Below are 27245 nucleotides of genomic sequence, written 5' to 3'. Positions count from 1 at the left end.
TACAGAAAATTGACATCCCTTATCCGCTCTACCAAAGACCAACCACTTCCCCTAGACCTACCTGGTGTATACCAGGTCCCTTGCAGTTGTGAACTGTCGTACTTTGGCCAAACAGGCAGGACAGCAAATATCAGAATTTCTGAACACAAGGACTACATCCGGTTTTACAAGTATAGCCATTCTGGTCTTGCAGACCATGCTCTGGATACTCGCCACAGAATACGGTGGAAGAAAGCAACAATAATACACCGGAGCAAATATAAATTCGAAAAATTATTTATGGAATCAGCCTCTGCCCTAAGAAACTCTCCAAACCTCAACAAATTTGGTTGTATGCGACTGCCCCAAATTTGGGAGGCATACATCAGCAGACCTTCAGCCAAACGGCCAAGAATGCCTTCTTAGCCCACCAGAGGGCACCATCAGGACTTCTAGGAGAACGATAGCTTCATATCTTCATTCTCAGTTACTGTATTGTTATTGCCTGTGTGCACCTGCCTTTCTGTAAGTTCCTTTAGAAAATGGCAATGTGACATTGCCGAAATATCAGAAATATCTATTAAAGTATAATTTAATTTATATTCGGATCTACGTTGTTTCAATTCCCTAAGTTATTTAGAAACTAACCAAACACTGCTTTGAAATGTCTTTTTGCATACGTTTTGATCGACGTTCAACAATCGCGGCACCCATCGGACACACAGCCTTTTTCATGTGCAAGTTTTCGTGCAGGATATTATACACCCATTCAGTTGCGATGCCTACAATCTCACGCATTTTCACTCGGTGGTCTTCCATAACAATATCATGGATTTTGTGAATCATTTCCTTCGTAGTGACCTCAGTTGGGCATCCAGAGCACGCTTCAACTTCGATGGACTCACGACCATGTTTAAACTCATTTTTCCAAAAATAAATAGTCTTTAATGCTGGTACAGAATCCCTATGAACTGCATCTAACTCCGCTTTGATCTGCTCGGCCGTCCACTTCTTCAAATAAAAGTGTTTTATCACTGCACAAAACTCGTTTTTCTTTATTTTTAGGAAGAATGCAAACATGGTCATTTTCAATGTTTGCGAAACGAGAGCTACACATTTTGCCAGGGGTCATAAAGAAGAAAATGATAGGTGCTGACATCGATATGAAAGAACGAATTATGTCGCCATCTATTGAAAATTTACCAAACATTTCAGACAGCCCTTGTACAATGGTTTGGTTTTACTCACATGATGCTGCCGTGAATCAGCTGATGCACAGTACTACAAACTCAGTTTATTTAAGCCCTTGTTGCTCACCACAACTTTCTGTGTTTTGGTGTTTCACTATGAATTATGAACTGTTTATAACTATTATTTTATTTTATTGTTGTTAATAATGGTAGATAAAGTTCAGAGTAAAAGTGTTGTTGCCCCAGTGAAATGAAGATGCATAAACCTATTACGTTACGTGCTAAGATTAAAATTAGTAAATTTAGGGCCAGTGGTATATCAAACACTGAGAGAGGCTGCTCTACTGCTGTTAGAGTTAAATAAAAACAAAGATAGTTTATAAGTGAAGCAAAAAGTGCTACACTATAATAAATTTAGTTTAATCCTTTATCCAAGTGTAAGCAAACAAAGTTTGCGCCCATAGTATCTTCAGGACTGAGGCAACTCGTGGTAATGGTGGACCAAGCTCATCACTCCTTGTCTTAGTATCTCCCATAATGCAAAGCACATCTCCTTGTGGGCATGTATAATGCTATGCATTAAGGGAAGGGCCACTACCCAGACTGGTTTCGACCTTTATCGAGGTCTCATCAGTGGGAGCCAGACCCAGAGGTAGTGATACCAAGGTGGAAGTTGCCAAAAGGTGTCTCACCTTATTATTAAATTACTCTGTTGGATGTTGGAAGATGTCTTCCAACATCTTTCTCTAAATCCAGAATAATTTAATAATAAGGTGAGACACCTTTTGGCAACTCGTATAGGTAAAGAAGACTTCTCCATTGCTTCCATATTGGTATCACTACCTCTGGGTCTGGCTCCCACTGATGAGATCTCAATAAAGGTCGAAACTGGTCTGGGTAGTTGCCCTTCCCCTAATGCATAGCATTATATATGTCTGCAAGGAGATGTGCTTTGCATTATGGGAGATACTAAGACAAGGAGTGATGAGAGCTTGGTCCACCTTTACCACGAGTTGCCACAGTCCTGAAGATACTTCAGGCGCAAACTTTGTTTGCTTACACTTGGATAAAGGATTAAACTAAATTTATTATAGTCTAACCAAGTGGGAAAAAAAAAAACTTCCAACAAAGTGCTGCACTAGTTAATATCACAGTTACTCATAAATGTGATAATTAGCTGGCTTGGTTAGCCGAGTGGTTAGTGTATCCGCTCTCCAAAAGGCTGTGGGTTCGAATCCCGCTGTGGGCATGGATGTTTGTGATTGTCTGTGAAAACACTAGTGGTGGTGGTTGGTAGTAGATGGCATTGGTGTAGATATGAAGGTAGTTCCATGTAGTGGAAACTTGTGGAGTAGATACCCTCCCTCGGTTCTTTGGACTCCCTGAAGGCGTTACATAATAATAATAATTTAATTGTCGAAATAGAAAAACTTGATGGTGCAGACTGATGACCAAACTGGTTGGCATGTTCCCTTAAGTCAAGCTATTCTTAATTTTTTATTTTCATTTCTGACAAATAAATGCTTTATTTGCATTGCGTTACACTCATATGTGACTGCTTCTAAACCATTACATCTATAAGTGAAAAAGGCAGTGATTCACTCTGACAGTGGGCTGGAACTTAATGTGTCATATGATCCAGGGGTATTGCCTATATACATATATTTGTAATATGGTTATAATTAGAAGTGCTTTGTACTTAAATATAATATATTAAATATATTAGGTTAATATTTTTATATTTTAATTAATTAAAATTGATTATATTAATTATATATTGTATGTTAATATATATTATATATCATATATATATATTTAAAATATTAAATAATTATGAAAAATAATTGATTTTTCTTAGGTGTGAGAACACTTGATGGAACAATGACAGATAGCTTAGAAGCAGCAGCTTTCAACATGAAGATAAAGATTAATGATATATATTCATGCAGGTAAGTGAAGAGTGTATTTCCATTTGTCATAAGTTAAATGACAGTGTATAAATGAGCATGCTTATTCTAGGAGAAATATTTCTGCATGATTGTTGTTATTATTATGAGAAACCTAAGGAGTCAAGGACTCATCAACAGAGATTATACACCATTCATACAAGGCTGTCATATCTTTTCTTAAATTTGTTCACACTAGATGTATTCACCATTATCCACTCACTACTGTGAGAGAGAAAAATCTAGCTCTTGCTCCCTTTTGTTCTCTTCCTAACTTCCATATAACAAAAACTTCCGTTTGCCAATATCCAGTAACATCCTTTCAGAAATGTATTCATCTCTATCCTATCACTTTTGCCCTCCCCATTTTTCCTGTTTGTTAGCATCTGTAGTTGTATATGCTCTTAATCTATCCACATACTGTACATTCCATAATCCTGATATCATTCTTTGTAACGCTTCTTGACACTCTATGTTACTTCATTGACTTCTGAATGAAGGAGACAAAACTGCTCTCATTACTCCAGGTGCAATTGTATCAAGATCTTTTAAAAAGTCAAAATTACTTCCTAATCCTTACGTATCAGTGCTCATTTTAGCATCACAATTAATTATCCTCTGAGTTGTATTTGCAATATTTGTTATGTGATCTTTGAGCTTCAACTACCTATCCACCATAACTCTAAGATCGCTAGCTTCATCAATTTTTTTCCAAGCATGTAATGTATGTTTGGGAGTCTCATGGCAGAGTGCATAATGCTTCACTTACTAACATTGAATTGATGTCATCATTTGCCAACAGTTCCAACCTACTCCTGCTCATCATTTTGTATTCCCTGCACATCAGTAGCAGCTCTAATTCTTGCCTATCTTTGCAACATCAGTGAACAGTTGATATCTCCTGTCAAGTCTTTCCTAGTATCATTAATGTAAAGATTGAGCAACAGTGGTCCTTGGACTACTATCCAAGGAATGATCTTTCTGTACAGTTTTCCTTTCTGCTTTCTATGCAATTAATTCTATAACCCCCCCCCCTCCACCTTGTATACCACTTTCTGATACCTGTAAGTTAACCACAGGCTTATTCAAGTCAGTGTTTATATTCCAATCCTCATCATGACATTCCTCATATGTATCCTCAGGGGATGTAGAGGATATACACACACACACATGACAGAACTACAGGAAAATGTTTCTTCATTATCAACTTCCTATCAACAATTTTCCTCCAAATTAATCTGTTATCTATCAAGACTAATATTATCAGATCATATATTTCTCTCTTCAAAGGCAATTTTTACTGTATCATTATGCCTAAATCTTGATCTTCCTCTTGGTGTTTTTCTGTCTTTGTCTTTTTATTTCTGATTTTCATACCAAATTGATTACAATGGGTAGTCAATTTAGTCATGGAAACTTGCAGACTTGTGCTGGATTAATTAAGAAGTATAACATTTGCATGAAGTAAAGAGCTAAGATTTACATCACTAATTTTGATATCTACCACTTTTCTTAACCATCCAACCAGCCAAGATGTATATATACATCCAGTTTACCATGGATGTGAAGTGAATATTAAAATTTTAATACCATTAATATTACATTGAAATGTATGATGGATACAAAGTGTAGTGGAGAGATGTATTTTATCCATATTGACAGTGACATGGTTAATGAATAATAAATAGATAATCATCATCATCATCAAACTCCTGACATGTACCCTGAAGGGGTGTACAGGATATGATAGTACTACATGAAAAATTTACATCATTACTAACTTCCTATCTACAATTTTCCTCCAAATCAGTCTGTTACTTGTCAAGACTCCAATATTATTATTATCAGATCTTATATTTCTATCGTCTCAGGCACATTGTACCATGTCAATCCGCCTATATCTTGGTCTTCCTCTGGTTCGTTGTCCTGTCAACCTGGCAGAGAACACTTGTTTTGCTAATCTTTCCTCGCCCATTCTGTTTAAGTGACCATACCACCTGAGATTACCTCTGCTAACGCATTCCTGGATGCTGACAATGTCAAGTTCTTTCCTAACATCCTCGTTTTTAATATGATATTGCCATTGATGTCATCTGTTCAAGCCTCTAATCTTTCTCAGGACTCTCATATCTGTGGTCTCTAGTGTTTCGTCAAGTGTTTTACTTCTGACCCAGCTCTCAGATCCATAAGTTAAAACTGGTTTAAACACTCTTGTATGCAGCTAATTTAGTGTTCTGACTAATTTCTCTCTTATTCCATATGAATTTATTCAATTGACTGCCTACCATACAGCTTTGTTGATTCTGGTGTCTATTTCCATATTTAATTTACCATCTTCACTAAAAATCGTGCCTAAGTAGCTGAAATGTTTTACTTGTTCCACAAGTTCCCCATTCACAACGCAGTTGACATTTTCAACAATTCTACCTATTTGAATTGTGTTTGTTTTTTTAATGCTGACATTCAAACCATATCTATTACAACAGTTATTCAATTTAGTTAGAGACTTTTGCAAACTTGTAGCGGATTTATTTAGAAGTATAACATCGTCTGTGTAAAGCAAAGAGCTGACATTAACATCTCCAATTCTGATATCATGTTTAATACCACTTTACTTCAAAACGTGATCCATATAGATAATGAATAACAGAGGGGATAATGTACATCCTTGTCTCACACCAGATTTAACAGTAAACCATCTTCCCGTACTTCCTTCAATTCTAACTGCCGACTTACAACTCAAATACAGACTAAGTATTGCTTGATATAATGCCCCATTGACACCATATAACTGTAGTGTATTGAATAGCTTCTCTCTTGGCACTTTGTCATATGCCTTTTCCAGATCGACAAAACTTAAATACAGATCTTTGTTATATTCCCATGCTTTCTCAACTATTTGTTGTAAAGTGAAGATCTGATCCTGACAGCCTCTATTTGGCCTGAATCCAGCTTGTTCTTCACCAAGCATTTCTTCCACAATTCTTCTCAACTGTTTCTCAAGTATGCTTGCATAGATCTTGACAGGAACACTCGGTAGGGAAATACCTCTGTAATTCTCACATTCAGTTTTATTTCCCTTTTTATATATGGGTACTATTAGAGCTTTACTCCAATCATCAGGAATTCGTCCCTCTGTCCAGGCTTTCTGAACTATGCAATGCAGCCACTGTAAGATTTTATACCACATTTCTGGTTGAATATCATCTACTCCTGCTGCCTTTCCACATTTTCTACTTCAAGTATGGATATGTATTCCTGACTGTATGCCTGTTGAGTGTTTTTTACCACTGTGCTATCACTACTTGTTTCATTTAGCAATTTTTCGAAGTAATTACTCCATACTTCAAGGATATCTTTTTCTCCTGTTTTCATGTAGAGCCTTTATCATCTCTAACTCCTTTTACTGCACTCTTTCCTCCATTTCTAAGCTTCTTCAACAACCTCCAGAATATCTTACCACCTTCTTGATATTTATTTTCTATGTTCTTACCAAAGTCTTCCCATGACTTTTGTTTAGCTAGTTTTACACAGTGTTTGGCTTTCTTACGTTTGTCTCTGTATTCTCTAAGAGCACAAGCTGACTTATTTGCCAGGAACTTTTAATATGCTTTCTTCTTTTCATTCACTGTCTCTTTAACTTCCTGTGTCCACCATTGAGTTCTGATTTTTCTCTCCTTGCAGACAACCTCACTACATGCCTCTCTGGGTGAATCATTCAGAGTTTTCTTGCAGGCTTGCCACTGAATCTTGAAGGTTTGGTTCCTGTTCTCAAACTCTTTCATTTTTTCTTCAATAATCTTTGTATATTTTAGTCTACACTTCATATCTGAGAGCTGCTCAACTTTTATTTGCTTTAAAACTTTCTTACATGTCATTCTTTTCAGCACGAAATTCAATTTTATCCTGCTCAAGACTAAATAGTGATCGCTTCCAATTTCAAATCCTTTGTACACTCTGGTGTCCTGCACCAGGGAGAAAACATCACTATCAACAATAACATAGTCAATGAGACTTTTCTTATTCCTTGCCTCTTCTCTGCATGTGAATTTGTGCACATTTTTATGTTGAAACATGGTGTTAGTAATAACCATTCCATGTCTTGAGCAGAAATCCAACAGGTATTTGCCATTATTATTGGCTTTGCTCTTTTCTCCAAATTTTCCCAAAATATTTTTGTATGTCTTATAATCATTTCATACTCTGCTATTTAGATCCCCAACAGGGACCAACTTTTCTTTTTTCATTGTGTCAGTTGCTTTTTCTAAAGCATCAAGAAATTCCTCCACTTCTACCTTAGTTGAACCTTCTGAGGGACCTTAGGCACAAATAAATCTCATTGTCCATTCCCCATTCTGATATTTGTCTACATCACTCTACTGATTGAGACTACCTGCCATTCAAGAAGATTAGCCTCATATTTTGTGTTGAATACTATGGCTACTCCTTCTTTTCCTTCATTGTCATTTCCTGAATATAACATTTTGTATTTATTGTTCAGAAAGATCTCGCCAGTTGTTGTCTTTTTTGTTTCTGTGATCCCTATTATATCGATCTGGTACTTATCTAATTCCTCAGCTCGCTCCATTTCTTTCCCATTCAGTCTTCTTATGTTGATAGTACCGATCTTTAACTCTGGTGATGTTGAGTTGGGGTTTATTTTCAGATTTGTTCCAGTAGCTGACTTTTCGCTGTTCGACCTTGTTCCCTGGGGAAAACAATGGGGGCCTTGTTTAACCGAGCGACGCCCCAGCTGGCATGAAATTTTGTCATGTTGTACCATAATTTCTATCTTGGTTTAAGCCAATAAGAATACAATTTGGTCGGCTAAATCCCAAATTGCCAGCCCATCCTCGTTCAGTATCCAGGTAGATACCCAACAGGGTGCACCACGAGAAGGTGAGGATTGGACATTAGGTCAGAAGCTCTGGTCGGTTCTCCACATTCCTTTAAAGGCTATGTGGAGGTCTCCTCTCAGTTATACAGCTTTGACCCTTAAGCACTCCTAAATAGATGATAATAATAATAATATAATGATGATAATAATAATAAATCAAAAAAAATCAGCTAACTAAAACGACCTCTCCTACCCCCTGTATAAAGAAATAAAAGGGGTAGGAGAGGTCGTTTTAGTTCTATCTAATTTTTGGAGACTGAGTGGGCAGTTCAATCTCCACTGGTACGCAATCAGAGATAGCTGGCCGAAGGCTATCACTAATTAAGCTGCACGTAATGAAGAGAGATGGCTCAACAAGTGCCGCCATCTCATGGTCCCTAACCCTAGCACTCTTATTTAATGTCTGAAATAATGTGGGTTCTATGGTCGATTTTCTTGAGTTTGCGGGACGAAAAACCAGAGTTTCTAGGAGAAGAAAACCTGCTTGCCCATGCCAGAGATCGACTAACTCAGGAACCGGCTGAAAAAAGATTTAGAAAAATTTCTTCTAGTCACAACTAGATCGAAACTATGAAGTCTTCCTTCGTGCAGTCAAGGGTGTACAAATGCCACCTCCTCTGAGCTACACAGGCTTTAATATTGTAATATATTAATAATATAATGATAATAATAATGAATAGGTAATGAATAATGGTGGAAACACCTGATTTTATATCAAACTATTTTCAATCCATATAGATAATGAATAACAGAGGGGATAATGTACGTCCTTGTCTCACACCAGATTTAATATTAAACCACCTTCCTGTGCTTCCTTCAATTCTAACTGCTGACTTACACCTTAAATAGAGACTGTGTATTGCTTGATGTAATGTCCCATTTACCCCATATAACTAGAGCGTTTTGAAGAACTTTCCTCTTGGCACCATGTCATATGCCTTTTCCCATATCAACAAAACTTAAATACAAATCCTTGTTATTTTGTCTTAAAGTGAAAATCTGATCCTGACAGCCTCTGTTTGGCCTGAATCCAGCTTGTACTTCTCCAAACTTCCCTTCCACAATTTTTCTTAACAATTTCTCAAGCGTACTTGCATAAATCTTACCAGGAAAAGAACACTCAGTAGGGAAATACTTCTGAATTCATTCAGTTTTATTTCCCTTTTTATAGATGGGCACTATGAGAGCTCTGCTCCAGTCATCTGGAATTCGATCCTCTGACCAGGCCTTCTGAATTATGCAATGCAGCCATTGTAAAACTTGGACACCTCCATATTTGAGCATTTCTGGCCAAATTTCTTATACTCTAGCTTCCTTTCCACATTTCAGGTTTTTAATGACTTCTATTTTCTACTTCAAGTATTGGTATGTATTCCTGACTGCATTCCTGTCACTGACACTGCTTGTTTCATTCAGCAGTCTTTCGAAGTAATTACTTGAGACATATAAAATATCTTAATCTTCAGTTTTCATATCACCTTTTTCATCTCTGATTCCTTTTACAGCACTTTTTTTTTTTTTTCATTTCTAATCTTTTTTTAATAGCCTCCAGACTACTGAAATGATATTTATTTTCTATATTTTTACCAGTCTTCTCATGACTTTTGTTTAGCTAGTTTTACTCAGTGTTTCACTTTCTTGCTTTTTTTTCTGTATTTTCTAAGAGCACAAACTGACTTTATTGTCAGAAACTTTAGATATGATTATTCTATCTTTACAGACAACACCACATGCCTTTCGAGCTGAATCAATGTTTCTACAGAGTTTACCATTGAATCTCCAAGGTTTTGTTCTTGTTTTCAAATTCTTTCATTTTTTTCTTCAATAATGTTTGTATATTTAAGTTTACAGTTCTAACCTTTCATGTTTTATCTTGCTAAATGCCTCAGGAAAGTCCAACAGTGCTTTGTTATCTACTTTATCCAAATTATCTGTAATATAAAATATCAGCAAATTGCTCAGACAAGTTTCATTTAGTAAACTCATGCTGGTCATTGCAAAGTATGTCTTATCTGTCAAACGATTTCTGTATATGAGTTCTTACTATCTTTTCACCACCACTCTAGATATACTTATAGGTCAGTAGTTAGACACATCAGTGCAAAATGGAAAATGCAAAAACACTTTCCATTGCTGTGGTAATATTTATTAATTGGGACTGAAATTATACAACCATATCAAATATTATTTTAGCATATGTGCTGATATCTCATTTGTCCTTGTTAGTGAATTCTTATCCAAGTTATTCAACAAATCTAGATAATCTAATATAGTGGTAGCGCTGTTTCTCATGTTGCATGTACCAGATCAATAAATCTTAGCAAAGTGAGTGCTCATTATTTGAATGGTCATCTGCATCTGACACATGCTTTTCATCTGCATTCAGTCACGTTATTCTTCCACATTCATTCTTTCTTTTACTTGCAACACAGCGAAATTCTTTTGAGTAACCTTTAACCTGCATAGGTATTTTCTTTTCAGACTCTGACTTTGCTTTGTGTACAATACTCCTAACGTTTCTGGCCTGTGCTGTATATATTTCAGAACTCCTCTCATCCTTATTCTCATAATATTCTTTCATATCAGTTTCTTATGGATCCTTTTCTTAATAAGATTGCAAATCTATTTCACTCCCGCCTTATTTGTTCTTCAAACTTTAGTGACACATCCAGGTATTACATCATTTAAGCATCTTTTCAATGCTTCCCATCCACTGCTGATATCCTTTTCATTCAGGAACTGATACCACGAGACTGAACAGAGTATTCTTCTTGGGTTTAATCATAATTTCCTGCCTAGCTCAGTTCTATAGTTTAGCATATAACTTTTCTTAATTGAAAGATCGATATGCTTAGTTACTTCAAAAATCAGTATGGCATGATTACTGTCACCAGCTAGTGTGCAAAACAGTTAACATCCTTAACTGCGAGATCTCTTCTGATGTTATGATCAAATCTAATACTTTCTGACTTCAAGTTCCTTCTTTCACATGCTACTTGATAAAATTGCAACAGCCCAGAAAATTCTTCTTTATTCTTATCACAAATTTTCAATGCTTCCCAGTTAGTGTTTCAATAATTTAAATTGCCCATAATGATCACTTGTTTAGTATCCATCAGGCTAATTTTGGCAGTGCATTTCATAGTCCCCAGCAACTGAACCACTATGTCTGTAGCAATATCTCGCCATATATTTCATTCTGTTAACCTTAACTTTATTATTATAAATTAGAATTTGCAGAAAACATATGCATTGAACTTAAGAACATCAAACAAGAAAACTCCTTGATATTAAATGCAATATACAGACCATCCAACTTAAGCACTACAAAATTTCTAGATGAATTAAACAGATGGCTTTCAGCCATGGAAGAAGGTGCCTCAGAATACTTGATAATAATAGGTGACATGAATATAAACATTAGGAACATAAATAATAACACAGAACAATACTTAGACTTCTTATCAGCACATAACACTGAACATAACATAACCCCATCCATATAGTCGTATACACGAGAAGAGATAGTCGGAAATACAACCGCCTCATCCTGTATTGACCACATAAATATATGGGCCCTTCCAAACAGCTACACAGCAGCCATCATAACATGCAAACAGACCATTATTTCACAGCATTACAGTTACACACTGAACCAGAACCCTTAAAACCTACTAAGACTACAAAACAGTATAATGGCATCCTGAACGAAACAATAGTAAACGATGAAATCAGAAAAACAGACTGGATGCAGATAGCATCTTTAGACTCTACTGATGCTGTATATAATAATCTTAAACTTGCATTTAATAAAATATATAACAAAGCATTAACAAAAATAAAAATATGCTCCCAAACAAAACAGAATCCATGGATAATAGACATACAAAGAAAAGATGCCGTATGTAAACAACTTAAGATGTCACCTAACAATACCGTTTTACAAGCTGAATACAAAAGAAAATGGAATCTCTTAACAACACAGATTAGAATGGCAAAAAGAAACTATTACAGAAACAAATTAACAACAGCTCAGAACGACATAAAGGAAACCTAGCACCTGATTAATGAAATGCTGGACAATGCACACAGAACCACTGCCTCGGAAACAATAAAACACAGCTTTGCTTGCAACCCCAAATCCCTCAAACAGTTGGCTGACAACTTTAATCAGCACTCCGTGAACTCTGTCCAAAAACTACGGGAAATAATCTCTCCTCAGACAAAGAAACATTTTCCATTAGGTCCATGAGCAACCAGTCGATGAGGTTTCCCACAGTAACAAAAGAAGAACTATCACTTGCAATTCAACAAATTAACCCTAACAAAGGACCAGGGATAGATGGAATCAGACCAAAAGACATCAAGAAACCTATGTCCAGTTATACTAAAACTGTTAAATAAAATCTTTGAAACATGGCCTGAAACACTAAAGATGGCATTAATCACACCCATACATAAACATGGAAAAAGATTATAAGTAATTACAGACCCATTGCCACATCTGTAATAAACCAATCATGGAGCGCATCATACATTGCAAACTCTCCACATACGTTGAAAAATTCCAAATCATCTCCAAAACACAATATGGCTTTCTAAAAAATAAAGGAATAGTAACACTCCTGGTTATGCAAATAACTGATCCTAGCTTTGCTGATGACATTGTACTTATTGATACAGAACCAATAAATGCACAAAAACATCTGTCTACTAGGGGCACAAGCTAAACTTATTGGTCTGCAGATCAATATTCGAAGTATTCTCAATAGGTTATGAAAATTTTATACTTCATATCAACAATAAACCCTTAGAGTTAAGAATTTTCAATATCTTGGATCGTACATCAACAATACAGAAAATGATATTAGAAAGCATAAACTTAATTTTGTCTTTAATATCATTAAAGACAAAATTAAGACTATACCATGCAACCAGTAGATCCATCTTCTTGTATGGTTCTCAAACCTGGGCAATAAGCACTAAAAAACTACAGATCTAATTAACTCCTTTGGAACCACATGTCTCAGACTGATCCTTGGATGGACTGTATCACTAACTCTACTGTGTGAAATCTGGCTAAGCAAGAACCACTTGTCAGTATAGTCAAATAAATACAGCTCAGATGGCTTGGACATCAACTCGGACATCCTGAAGTCTCACCCTTTTTGGAATCCCCCATCCTGTACAAACTAGAAGATGGCAATCGCCATAAAGGAAGACAATGCAAACAATTTTGGCAATACATCTGTGAAACCATCAATAAGCTGAACTGTAAAACTCCATATGACATCTACCAGTTAGCTCAAGATAGAGAGACTTGGAAGACCATAATTTGCAATCTTTAATTTTTAATGTAAATCTCTTTTCCCTTTTCACATTGTATCGTATTGTGAATAAACTGTGATGATGGGTTTCAAGGTGTACTGTGAAAGGATGTTGGGGGATCAGCTGCACATATTCCACAGGCTTCCTCAGCTGCACATATTCCAATAATTCCTCCCCCACCATACTGTGGTGGGGGAGGAATTATTGGTTATTTCAGATAAACATTTGCCATGGAAATATTTATAGAATACATAAATTGCAGAAACCAAATGTTTGTGCAAAAGTGGGATGAGTGAGTTGGTAAGAGATAGGTCATTAATCAATCTAATTGCTCTCCTCTGTATTGAGTCAGTCATTTTGAGGTAGCTTTTAGGGGTTCCACTCCAAATGTGAGAGGCAGTATTTGATAGCTGGATGGATTGGTATAAGGTTAACAGCTGTGAGAAATCCTAAATCAAGGTAATTCCAAGAAGAAAGATCTCATCTTGTGTGGAAATTTGAGTGTTATCAAATAATATTGGGAGAAAATGGTTCTTTTTTTTTGAGAAATAAGACAGAACTGGGTTTTACTAGCATTGAAATTAACTAGGTTATCTGAGCCCCATTGGAGGATGGCTTGAAGATCAGAATTGAAGGAAGTGGTAGTTGATGTTCTGTAGGTTGAGGTGAGTTGTGTAGAGCAAGGTTTATCAAATGAAACGAGGAGTGTCATCTGCAAAACTGTGTATTGGGTTTGAGGTCAACTGAAGTAGGTCATTGATATACAGAAGGAAGAGGGTTGGTGAGAGAACAGAACCTTGTGGAATCCTGGTATTAGTTGAATGATGAGAGGATAAGGAACTGTCTACCATCACACATAGTGTGTATCCAGACCGAGAGCTGGCAATCCAATTGCAGAAGTCCGTTCTGAGACAGACCAAATGATGGAAGTTTGCTTAGTAAGCCTTTGTGCCAGACCCAGTCAAAAGCTTTGGAGATATCAAGTGTAACCACTTGAGATTTGCTAAATTTCTCCATAGCATTTGTCCAGAGATGGGTGATATATGTGAGTCGATCTCCTGTTGATTGGCAGCGATGGAATCCATACTGGTGGTTGTTTATTAGTTAGGTGCCCTCTAGGTAGTGTAGGATTTGGGAATTGATGGTTTTCTCCATTATCTTAGATAGGACTGAGGTGAGTGAGATAGGTATGGATATACATTCTTCCTTTATTTTATCAGAAATTCGTAGATCTTCTTCCATGCTTGCAAGTCATGCAGTGTCATCTGCAAATTTTAAATTTGTTATAGTTTTCCCATATATTTTGATTCCAGAGTCTTCTTTATTTAAGGCCTTACCGGTTGCTTCTTCCAGTGTAAGATTGAAAAGGTCTGGTGACAGATTGCATCCCTGTCGTACTCCACTCTCTGTGTGGAACCAGGTAGTTAGGGTGTCCTCCACTCATACTGCACTTTCAGATTTCTCATATAGATTCTTTATTATTCTTATGGTTTTGTTGGGAATTCCAAATTCTTTCATAGTTTTCCATAGTTCTCTTCTATGGAGTTAATCAAATGTAGCCTAACTTTTTATAATAAAGTAACAGCTGAGTTGAATAAAGGAATTGGCTACACAATGATTTTGCAAAGGCATTTGACAGAATACCACATGGAACACTGCTAGAACAAATGGGAATGGATGTGACACTGGTTAAGTTGATAAGAGGGTGACTGCTGGACAGATATCATAAAGTGGTAAGGAGGGGCAAAATTGAGGCGAAAGCAGGTGATTATGGTGTGTCACAAGGTTCAGTGCTGGGACCATTCCTGTTTAATTTGTACATAAATGATATAGGAAATAACCTGAAAGGAAATATTCAGTTGTTTGCTGATGATACAAAATTAGGTAGAGTGGAGAGCTTGCAGGGCAGTTTAAATAGGCTGCGAGTATGGGCAAAAGTTAATGGGTGTCATTTTAATGTCGAGAAATGTAAAGTTATGCACTTTGGGATAAATAGATCGCAAGTTGTTTATAACATTGATGACACTGTACTCCAGGAAATAGATGAAACTAGAGATTTAGGGGTGGTGGTAGACAGAGAGTTTAAGTTTAGAGGACATGTTGCTAAGGTAGCACATAGGATTACTTGGCTGGTGAAGAACACATTAACATGTAGAGAGAAGGAAATTGTTCTTTATAAAGCCTTGATATGCCCACATCTGGATTACTGTGCTCATATTTGGTCCCCTGGGTTTCTTAGTGATGTGGAAGTGATGGAGAGGATTCAGAGGTAAGTGACCAAGATGGTGAGTGTCCTGTGGAATGTGCCCTATGTGGGTAGATTGTAGGTGTGTGGAGGTTGCAGAAGTTGGTTGATAGGAGAAAGAGAGGGGATATGATAGAAACGTTTAAGTTGCTTAAAGGATTTTATATGATAGATGCAGGGGAAATATTAGAGCATTTGGCTATAGGGATCAGAACAAGGGATCATCTCTGGAAGTTGAATAAAGGTGTAGTCAGTACAGATGTGAGGACTTGATTTTTTGCTTGGAGAGTAGTGAACAAATGGAATGGGTTTGCCACAGTCAGTTATGAGTGCTTTTTCTGTTAATGGGCTCAAGGTAATATGATATGATAAATATATATGATAAATAAATATGACAATATGATAAATTGTGTGGATAGATTGGGTCTCCTGCGATGAGTCTTCAGACTCCATGGAGGTGCCCGTATATAAAAAAAGAAAAGTATATATCAATACTTTTCTTTTTTTATATACGGGCACCTCCATAAAAGTATATATCAATACTTTTCTTTTTTTATATACGGGCACCTCCATGGAGTCTGAAGACTCATCGCAGGAGACCCAATCTATCCACACAATTTATCATACCTCACCTTGAGCCCATTAACAGAAAAAGCACTCACAACTGACTGTGGCAAACCCATTCCATTTGTTCACTACTATATACTCCTCTTTGCATTTCTCTTGAAAATTTTCTAGTATGGTTCTGCCACTACTTGATTTGTTTAACAGTCCATCAAAGTAATTACTCCAGGCATCTAAGATATCATTATCTTCAGTTTTCATGTTGCCTTTTACAGTACTCTTTTCTCCATTTCTTAGCTTCTTTAATAGCCTCTAGAACATTTTGCCACTTTCCTGATATTTATTTTCTATACTTTTACCGGTCTTCCCATGACTTGTTTAGCTAGTTTTACACAGTGCTTTTCTTTTCTTAGTTTTCTCTGTATTTTCTAAGAGCACCTAACTTACCTTGCCAGAACTTTTGATATGCTTTATTTTCCTTCACTCCCTCTTTAACTTCCTGAGTCCACCATGGTGTTCTGATTTTTCTATCCTTGCAAACAACTTCACCACATGCCTCTCTGGCTGAATAAATCAATTAATGTTTTCTTCAGGATTTGCCATCGAATTTCCAAAGTTTGGTTCTTGTTTTCAAACTCTTTCATTTTTTTTCTTCAATTTTGTTTGTGTTTTTGTATTTCAGTCTTTAATTTACCTCTGAAATTTTCTCAACCTTAATTCATTTTAAAACTTTCTTACACACTCTTCCTTTCAATATGAAATTTAATTTTATCCTGCTCAAAACTAAACAGTGATCACTTCCTATTTCAAATTTTCTGATTACTCTTCATGTTTGTCTTGACTCAGGAAAGATCCTGCAGAAATAGAAAGAATGCATGATAGTTCCATTGTACAAGGTAGTGCAAAACCAATGTATCTAACTACTGATTTGTCATTGTCTCTGGAGTGGTGGTGAAGATTTTAGAGAAGTTGCTAAGAGCTCATATACAGAAATGAGTTGACAATAAACTGTACTTTGTAAGGAACAGCATGGATTAACAAAAGGGAGATCATGTCTGAGCAATTTGCTCAATTTTATAATAATGTCAGATGAGTTAGATAAAGATAATTGATACATGTTACACTGTTCAACTTTGATAAAGCATTTTATAGGATACCACATGAAAGGCTGCTGTTTTGTAAATTGGAGAAAATGGATTTGAATATAAACTGCTGGCTTGGATAAACATATGTTGCTGACAGACAGGTATTAGAAAATACTATATGAAGGATGGGCGTATGCAAGACTTATAGTGACCAGTGTACCACAGAGAAGATCAGTCCTTGATCTGTTGTTGTTTATGGAGGGTGGAGAGATCAGTCCTTGGTTCATTTACATTAAAGATATTGGGAAGGATTTGACAGGTGACATGCAACTATTTTGCTGATGATACAAAGACAGGCACGGAAATCAGAATGATTTGAATAAGCTGGGACAGTAGGCAGATTATAATGGCCATCAGTTTGTTAGAAAGTGTAAAGTTGCACTTTACTTGATGGCATGATGAGATTTCCAGTGGCATATTATGGAAAGGGATCTAGGAGTTAAGGTAGATAGGAGTTTGAAGTTCAAAAGTCACAATGCAAAAGCAAATATAACTCGTGATAATTGCAATGTTGAAACAAACATTGACATTAGGATAAGGAAGTATTTTGCCTCTTTACAAAGCCTTGATACGATCACACCTGAACTACTGTGTGTGTAGGTTTGGTCTGTGTTAGGAGGGGATAAAGAAGCTGTGGAAAGGATGCAAAGAAGAGTAACAAAGATGATATTGGGATTATGGTATGTATATATAAGGACAGATTGAGTGTATGTGAACTGCAGACGCTGGTAAACAGGAGAAAGAAGGGACGATGTGATAGAGGTCTATAAACTTCTGATAGTGTTATCAATTATTGACTGATGAAATTTTTTGTCATCATACAGAAAGTGGAGAGAGGACATCCATGGAAGTTAACTTTGTGTGCATTAAGGAGGAGGTGAGAGCTAGATTCTCTCACAAAGTTTTGAGTGATTTGAACAGTTTGCTTATTGAAGTAGTGAGCACATTCAACATGAATGAGTAAAAGAGAGTATGACAGTTGGTGTGGTTAATCAGGAATGCAGCTAATATGCAGTACTTGCAAAATGATTTGAATAGGCTGGGAATGTGAAAATTGCTGTGTTCAATGTTAGCAAATGTAAAGTATGCATCTTGGTAAAATGTGATATCCAATATCATATTATATTAGTGGGATTATGTTACAGAAGAATCTTGGAGTTTTAGTGGACAAAAAGTTGAAGTTCAAACGCCTTATAAGAAATATTGCAGATGCAACTCAGTGGATAATTTCATTGATGAAATGATCCTTGAAATGTAAGCGTAAGGGAGTCATCATGCTTCTTTACAAGGCCTTCATATGACTTCACTTGGACTATTGTGTGCAAACCTAGATGTCTGGTTTCCTTACAGTGGAGAGGATGCAAAGGAAAATATTAAAGACGACGACAAGATTGTGGAATACAGGTTATAAAAATAGAAAGCTGTCGCCTTTTCTTGAATTCATTCATGCTACCTGCACACTCACAACCTCCTCCAAACAATCCATTCCAATCACTCTGTTAGAGAAAAATCTAGCTCTCATTCCCCTTCCAATGATACCATCTCATCCATTCCCCACCTTCCAAAATGAAAAATTCCATCTATTAGTATCCTGTATGGCCATTTGGATGTCATGAAAACATGGCATCCAAAGGGTCATACATAAACTAGTGATATTATTGAGACCCTATCACCTGTTGGCTAGTGTCTGCAGTCCACAAATTCTTGTTTGGTCTTCATAATCTGTATTCCACAATCCCAACATCATCTTTAAAACTTTCATTTACACATACTCTCTCTATCTCCCTCTCCTGTTTCTTCCCTCCTTGCTGTATCAGCATTACCAGGAAATCAGACCTACTCACAGTAGTCCAAGTGAGGTCATATCAAGGCCTTGTAAAGAGGGAAAATGACTTGTTTATCCTTGCATGTTAAGGTTCTTTTCAGGTTACAATTATACTCCGAGTTGAATTTGGAGCCTTAAACTTCAATTTCTTTTCTACTAAATCTCCAAGATCCTTAGCCTAATGAGTTTCTTCTAACATAATCGCACCAATATAATACGACTTTAGATATCTCATTACACCAAAGTGCATGATTACATTTACTAACATTTAAATGACAACTATTTTCAAGTGCCCTCAATTTCAGCCAATTTCATTCTGCATGTACTGGATATCAGCCACCTTCTTTATAACTCTCTATTTTTGTATCATTCTGCAAACAGTTTTATATCACCTGTCAAATTCTTCCCAATGTCATTATTATAAAGATTGAATAACAATGGACAAGAATTGATCCCTCTGGTACCACTGCTGGTAACCTTAAATCTTGCAGACGCATTCATCATATGTCCCATTTTGATATCTGTCAGTCTGCCATCTGTTCCAGTTTATGCAGGAATTTCATGGTGTTTGCTGTCTAAAGCTTAGGAAAGTCTTAAGGTATCATGGTGTATCCACCTGCTCCCTTTGCTAATTCAGTGAGAACATTAAATTATATATTTAGTTTAATCCTTAAGTAAAGTATAAGCAAACAAAGTTTGCACCTGAAGTATCTTCAGGACTAGGGCAACTCATAGCAAAAGTGGACAAAGCTTCACATCACTTGCCTTAGTATCCCATAATGCAAAACACATCTCCTTGCAGACATGTATAATGCTATGCATTATAGGAAGGGTCACTACCCAGACCGGTTTCGACCTTTGTTTAGGTGAAGAGCGGGCTCTAAAAATAAGACGATCCCAAAAGATTGCCCAACTCAGCGTTGTTCCACTCAGTGACAGGCTCACTGCATCACCGAGAAGAACTTCTCAGCATTGGCTCTACCCAGTGGCAGGCTCATCCCACCAGCAGAGCCATAATCTCAGCGGTGGCCCTGCTCAGAGACAGCCAAAAACCTACTCCCAAGCAGAGCCTCTAAGACCCAGACCAGTTTCGACCTTTATTGAGGTCTCTTCAGTGGGAGCCAGACAGGTGATTACAAGGTTGAAGTAATGCAGAAGTCATGTTTACTTATGCGAGTTGCCAAGTTAAGCAAACAAAGTTTGCACCTGAAATATCTTCAGGACTAGGGCAACTCATAGCAAAGGTGGACAAAGCTTCACATCTCTTGTCTTAGTATCCCATAATGCAAAACACATCTCCTTGTGGACATGTATAATGTTATGCATTATGGGAAGGAGAAATGCATAGCATTATGCATTCCCATAATGCATAGCACTATGCATGTCTGCAAGATGTGCTTTGCATTATGGGATACTAAGGCAAGTGATGTGAAGCTTTGTCCACCTTTGCTACGAGTTGCCCTAGTCCTGAAGATACTTCAAGCACAAACTTTGTTTGCTTATACTTGGATAAAGGATTAAACTAAATATATAATTTATGGTCTAACCAAGTGGGAAAAAACTTCCAACATCAGTGGGAACATTATTATAAAATGTGAGCAACTTATTGAAACACAGCCTTTCCATAGCAAACCCATACTGTTCATTGCAAAGTATATTTCTGTCAACCCATTTCTGTATACATGTTCTTACTAACCTTTCCAACCTCTTCACCACAACTGTATAAACTGATAAGTCGATAGTTGGACACATCAATTTTTGCACCACTCTTGTGCAATTTAATTATTATACATGCTTTTCATTCCTGACAAATCTTAATTCTGAGGCTCAGTTTATATAGCATGGTCAAAGAAAGAGCCAGTTCAGCTGAATATGCTTTTAGCATCCATGCTCATATCCCCTCAACTCCAATTTGCCAAATTCTTATTCAATTTGTGTAGCTCTAGTATCTCCTCCTCATAATAGTGAAACTTAGAAACTTCAGTCACACAGGATACCAGTATATAGAATTTTTTATTTTATCGAGGAGGGAGGGCATCCATGGAAGTTGAGAATGAATGCATTCAAGAAGGGGTGATAGTTAGATTTTTTTTTGCTATAGCATGGTGCATAATTGGAATGGATTGCCTTTGGAGATAGTGAGTGCAAATAATGTGAATGAATTTAAAAAAGGTATGACAGCTGGTGTAAGTGATATATGGCCTTCTGGTCTCTTAATAATAATAATATTGTAATGTATACGCTAAAAGGGTACTGGATGGCATGATAGTAATACATAATTAGTTTACTTTATCACTAACTTCTTATCAACTTCTTCCAAATTAATATCTGTTATGTCATTTCTCCAATATTGTCAGATCTTTCATTTCATTCTTTAGGCACTATACCACATCAACCCACCTAGGCCTTGGTCTTCTTCCTTCCCATCCTGGTGCAAAAATACCAGTTTTGCTGATCTTTTATCTTCCTTTAAGTGACCATACTACCTTAGATCAGCTCTTCTCACACATTCTTTCAATGTTAATAATTTATTTATTTTATTTTTTGTAATATCTTCATTTTTAATGATTCTGCAGTTTTAATGATGCTACTGTTCACTCTCCTTATTTTTTCCTAATCTACTGATCTTTGATATTGTTTTATTTCTAATCCCTCTCAGATCCATAACATAAAATTGGTTTGAATGTTGTCTTGAATATTGCTATTGCACTGTTTTGGCTAATCTTTCTGTTATATGATATAATTTGACTGACTCCTTACTGTGATAGCTTTGCTTATTTTATTATCTATTTCCAAGTGTCTTCCATCTTCACTAAAAAATTGCAGCTAAAATGTTATTCTTATTCTACCATTTCACTATTGAGAATGCAGTTGATTTTTCTCATATTCATGTTCTGTTAAAGAAACAGTTAACTCAAAGAATAATATTACCATATCATTCTTGAACTAAACTGTAAGAGAGTTAAAGAAACTGTTTCTTTAACTCTCTCTCTCTTTCTCATTAAACCAATGTCTTTCTGTTTTTTTCCCTACTTAATTTTCCACTTAAACTCTTTTACTGCTCCTCCTCCTATCTCTCAAAATTTATCCATTCTTCATTTACATTAACCATCATTAATTTGCATGTCTTGTCTCAAAGTCATACTTTTCCTCAGTGGTATAGATAATAATCAATTTGAAACAATAAAAGAAGGCATAGAAGTTTAATTATGGCAACAGTTCATAATTCAGAAAGCTTAGTAAAGTGTACTAGACAAGAAATTATATTCTTCTTTTATCCCAAGTTTAAGCAAACAGAGCTTACATGTGAAGTATATCTTCACAACTAGGCTACTTGGAGATGAGATGATTCATGTCAAATTTCTGTAGTGTCCCTAGTATTTAGGCTAATGTGTTCATGAATTTATGGTATAAATTCACGAACAATAAAATGCAAGTCCTCTGCAATCTGAACTATCTTCTGTTCGCAGTGCTGAACTGTGGAGTATTCTCTTTGATTTTTCTGAAAAATCTTGTAAGGAATTTTAAAAAATTAAGGATCAACATATCAAAATGTATGACAATCTTGCTAAGTCTGTTTCTCAGCCACATAGTTAGCCTTTTCAGGTTGTTAATCCTTCATCAAAAAGACTTCACGAAGCAGTTAACTCCTGTAGTGCTTCATCAAGTTCCTTCTTTAGACATCATGTTACATATAGAATGCAGCATCCATCACTTGCCTCCTACTATTGCCAGTAACGCCAGTCTTTATAGCTAACATCCTTGTGTGTCGCCACCTAAAAGAAATCTCTCTCTCTGAGAACCAGTTGCATTTTCTCCATAAATTATGCAAAAACAATAACATAATAATCACTAGAGCTGACAAAGGTAATGCTACTGTCATTATCAGTACTAGTAATTATAATTGTTAAATGAATGTTACTCAGAGACCACTCTACTTATAAACTTCTGAATTATTATTCTATCAATTTTCAGGAAAAAAAAAAAAATTAAAGAGGCTTCTAAAAATATCATTTCTTGGTCTCCTAAAACTGTTGATCCCCCCCCCCCCCACACACACACAAAAGTATATGGATTGCCTAAAATTCGTAAACCTAATTACCCTTTCCATCCCATAGTGGATGCTACTGACTCCCCATCTTTTAAGTTAGCTAAACAATTAGCTAATTCTTTAACCCTGTTAAATTGTGAATGAAGAATGTTATGATTATTAATACTTCATTCATGATTTAACATAAATTGCATATCCTGAGCTAATTTTGCTCCTAAATAAATTCTAATTTAAATACTTGAAATAATAATTGTAATTTTTTTTTAGTTATTTATTCTGTATAAATTCTTTATATAACTTGTAAATGTATCCTAAGTGAACTGTAATATATGCATTTTATTTATTGAAAGTAAATTTAAGGAATTCTGCTAATGACATTTGATGGGTCACTGTCAAGGAAACGGAGTTATTTTTAGGTAGTGCGTGATTGGAGCATGGAGTACTGTATACAAAGGGAAAAATAAGTTGTTATGAGCTGAACTGGTCAGAACCGGTTTTCGGTGGGAAAGAGGAGAAGAGAGTTAATTCGAAAACGAAAGTAAGATATAGAGAGAAGCCTTGGAGACAGCATAGAGATCGGTAGCGAGTGGCAGAAGGGGAATTTATATATGCCGTAAATCAACTAGGAAAGGACTGGGAATTAATAGGCATTTCGAATTATTTTTATGGGAGTTCTGGTACTACAATAAATTCCAAATGTTTAGTGGAAGAATAGTACAGAACTGAAGTTAATACATAGAAGAAAATAAGGAATTAGTAGATAACTTAAACCAAGTGCATCAAGACTTGTGCATTTCTGTGTCTATAATTCAGTTATTATAGTGGAAGATTTCTTTTGAATTGTGTTGCCATAAGGTAAAAGTCAACACGAATTTCAAATGTGCCTATGCGAATTCGATGTGCAGAAGCAGTAACCCGGTAAGAACCGTCCTTTCTATAACCTGTGTGAAACAATAACACTTAACTCCGTCAGATATATTTTGACCTTAGCTGTGGTGTTATATTAATTAATGGTCGGATGTACGATGTACTGAAGTACTTTTCCCTTGAAGTGATAAGTGCTATGCTGTTCTATTAAGTGTTAGCTGACTGAGAGAGAATATAGAGAATATATAAGATTAGTTATTGTAACATTTGGAAAGTTAAACTTTCAAGAACTATTTTCAATTTGATTGACTGAGCATAAGGAACTGAAAAGTGAATGTTTGATAGTTAATGGATTATAATTATTCTTAATACCTTGAACTAAGCTGATATATTTATGATTTGATTCATCTAATTGGATAGAGAGAAATATGTGAAAGAAATACTAATGTTTTAAGAATTAAGAAGTGTTAACTTTAGTCATAATTCTCAAACCTAATTGAGAAGTTACTAATATCTAAATGTGAATTTTTGTATTTTTTCAATTGGATAAACTTTTGCAGATAGTTATACTTGGATGTATATGTTGTACGATTCTACTTTAAATGTTTTCTTTTATTGAGTTAAATGTGGTGTTTGCTTGATTTTCCTTCATTGCACCGCTCACAAAATTAATTGGACTTTTGCGGAAGCCTTAAATGATAATAATAATAACCTCGGCCTGAAGATGAAGTGATAATATAAGTATAGTTGATGGTTGACTCCTCTATATTATTTAGACTAATCTGAATATAGGGTGGTGCAGCATAATACAAATTTTTTTATATTCAGATGAGCATCAACCAATAAATAATAAAGTAAAAACAATGAAGAAGTAAGATATATACGATCCAACAACCCCCATTTACTAGTCATACTTCATCTTATATTAAAAATTCCACTCAGTTCAAAACTTTAACCAGTGTACTGGTCTGGACATGTATATATAATTACTTGGATGCAAAGTGTCCATTGAAGTCAATATAGCCTTTGGATATTATAGAAAAAAAAAAATATGGACACGAAGCATATATTTAACTCTCTACACAGCAAAGAACTCTTTTAGATTTCCTTTGTCCTGCACAGCTAATTTCATCTCATAATCTAAATTTGCCTTTATTATGCTAGTCATCTTTCTTGCTTAATTTATGTGCTTGATGATCACCTTTATATACTATGTACACTTATAATGAGTATGTAGATTTTTCAACCAAAAAATGAATGTGACAAATGATAACTGATACTGGGTTTAATTGCTCCTGATAATATAGATAAACCAACTAGTTTTGCCACATATGGTAGTGGCTTCTGGGTTAGGAAGAACAAAAAAAATAACATCTCCAATATGCTCTTTTTGTCTAATTTTTTACATTGGGCAAACATCTAGAAGTTTTGAAATTACAAAAAGTGCATATCATCGTCAAATTCCTGACATGTTTGAAGTTGCTGTAGTTTTTTTTTTTTTTTTTTTTAATCAGAGGTCACGCTAGAGTAAATGATTAACAAACATTTAGATTCATCTTACTTTTTGTGTGGTGTAGTACCATGTAGCTTGTATCCTATACATATGTTTTTGTAATGATGACCTCAATATAGAAGTTGGAACGTCGAATGCCACATTAAATATCTCCGCTATAGTAAAACAGGATGTTACTTTCCTAATGATAAGTAAAGTAATTATTCTAACACTTGTGTTGGAATTTCTTCATAAATTCTTCACAGTGAATGCTGACCACCATGTAATCCTAAAAAAAAAAAGGATGTGTATTGCTGATTGCATGCCTGTTGAGTGTTTTTTTACCAAGGATATCTTGGTGAAAAAAGCTTTCAAGGATATCTTTTTCTCCAGTTTTCATGCCATCTTTATCCTCTCTAATTCCTGTTACAGCATTCTTTCCTTCATTTCTAAGCATTTTCAACAGCCTCCAGAATATTTTGCCACCTTCCTGATATTTATTTTATATGTTCTTACCAAAGTCTTCTAATGACTTTTGTTTAGCTAGTTATACATAGTGTTTAGCTTTCTTACATTTGTTTCTGTATTTATTCTCTAAGAGCACAAGCTGACTTATTTGCCAGGAACTTTTGATATGCGTTCTTCTTTTCCTTCACTGCCTCTTTAACTTCTTGTGTGTACCATGAAGTTCTGATTTTTCTATCCTTGCAGACAACCTCAGCACATGCCTCTCTGGCTGAATCAATCAGTGTTTTCTTCAGGGCTTGCCACTAAATTTCCAAGGTTTGGTTCCTGTTCTTAAACGCTTTCATTTTTTCTTGAGTAATGCTTGTGTATTTAAAACTTATTTGCTTTAAAACTTTCTTACATGTTATTCTTTTCAATATGAAATTCAATTTTATCCTGCTCAAGACTAAATGGTGATCAATTTCAAATCCTCTGTACACTCTACTGTCTGACACCAGTGAGAAAACATCACTATCAACAATAACATAGTTAATGAGACATTTGTTATTCCTTGCCTCTTCTCTCCATGTGAATTTTTGTTCATTTTTATGTTGGAACATTGTGTTAGTAATAACCAATCCATGTCCTAAGCAGAAATTGAACAATGATTTGCCATTATTATTATCTTTGTTCTTTTCTCCAAATTTTCCAGAAATATTTCTGTATGTCTGACAATCATTTCCAACTTTACTATTTAGATCTTCAACAAGGACCAAATTTTCCTTTTTCATTGTGTCAGTTGCTTTCTTCTAAAGCCTCAAAAAATTCCTCCACTTCTACCTTAGTAGAACCAGCTCCCCATTCTAATATTTGCTCACATCACTCTACTTGATATTGCTTGCCATTCAAGAAGATTAGCCTCATATTTAGTGGTGAATACTATAGCTACTGTTTCTCTGATGTTTTCTCACTGGTTTGGACACTAGAGTGTACAGAGGATTTGAAATTGAAAGTGATCACCATTTAGTCTTGAGTAAGATAAAATTGAACTTCATATTGAAAAGAACAACATGTAAGAAAGTTATTGCCTGAATATAACATTTTGTATTTATTCCTTAGAAAGATGTCACTAGTTTTTGCCTTTTGTCAAAAAGAGCACATTGGAGTCGTTAATAACAACAGAGAAGACAGTTCATTCCTTGCTTTCCACTTCTCACACATTTATCACAATATTGAATGGGACACGAGAGCTCCATGCCTTACATAGAA

The 27245-nt window shown here is 35.6% G+C and overlaps 1 protein-coding gene across 3 annotated transcripts in view; it reads left to right on the top strand.

Annotated features, from left to right (window-relative positions):
* The window catches only part of LOC150093908 (proprotein convertase subtilisin/kexin type 7-like), a 261148-nt gene that overhangs the window by 57339 nt on the left and 176564 nt on the right, over positions 1-27245 (top strand). For all 3 annotated transcript variants that reach the window (XR_016550296.1, XM_090412667.1, XM_090412668.1), the window contains exon 6: positions 3028-3118. Coding sequence is in view for 2 of the 3 variants with exons in the window: in XM_090412667.1 (XP_090268793.1) it covers positions 3028-3118 (91 nt within the window). In the remaining variant the exon portion in view is untranslated. The remainder of the gene's footprint in view (positions 1-3027; positions 3119-27245) is intronic.

The sequence above is a fragment of the Typopeltis vanoorti genome, chromosome 23 (assembly GCF_054136105.1).
Source record: "Typopeltis vanoorti isolate ZY-2024b chromosome 23, IOZ_Tvanoo_1.0, whole genome shotgun sequence".
Lineage (NCBI taxonomy): Eukaryota > Metazoa > Arthropoda > Arachnida > Uropygi > Thelyphonidae > Typopeltis > Typopeltis vanoorti.
Note: the sequence above shows the minus strand (reverse complement) of the source record. Positions and strands in the feature narration are given on the sequence as shown.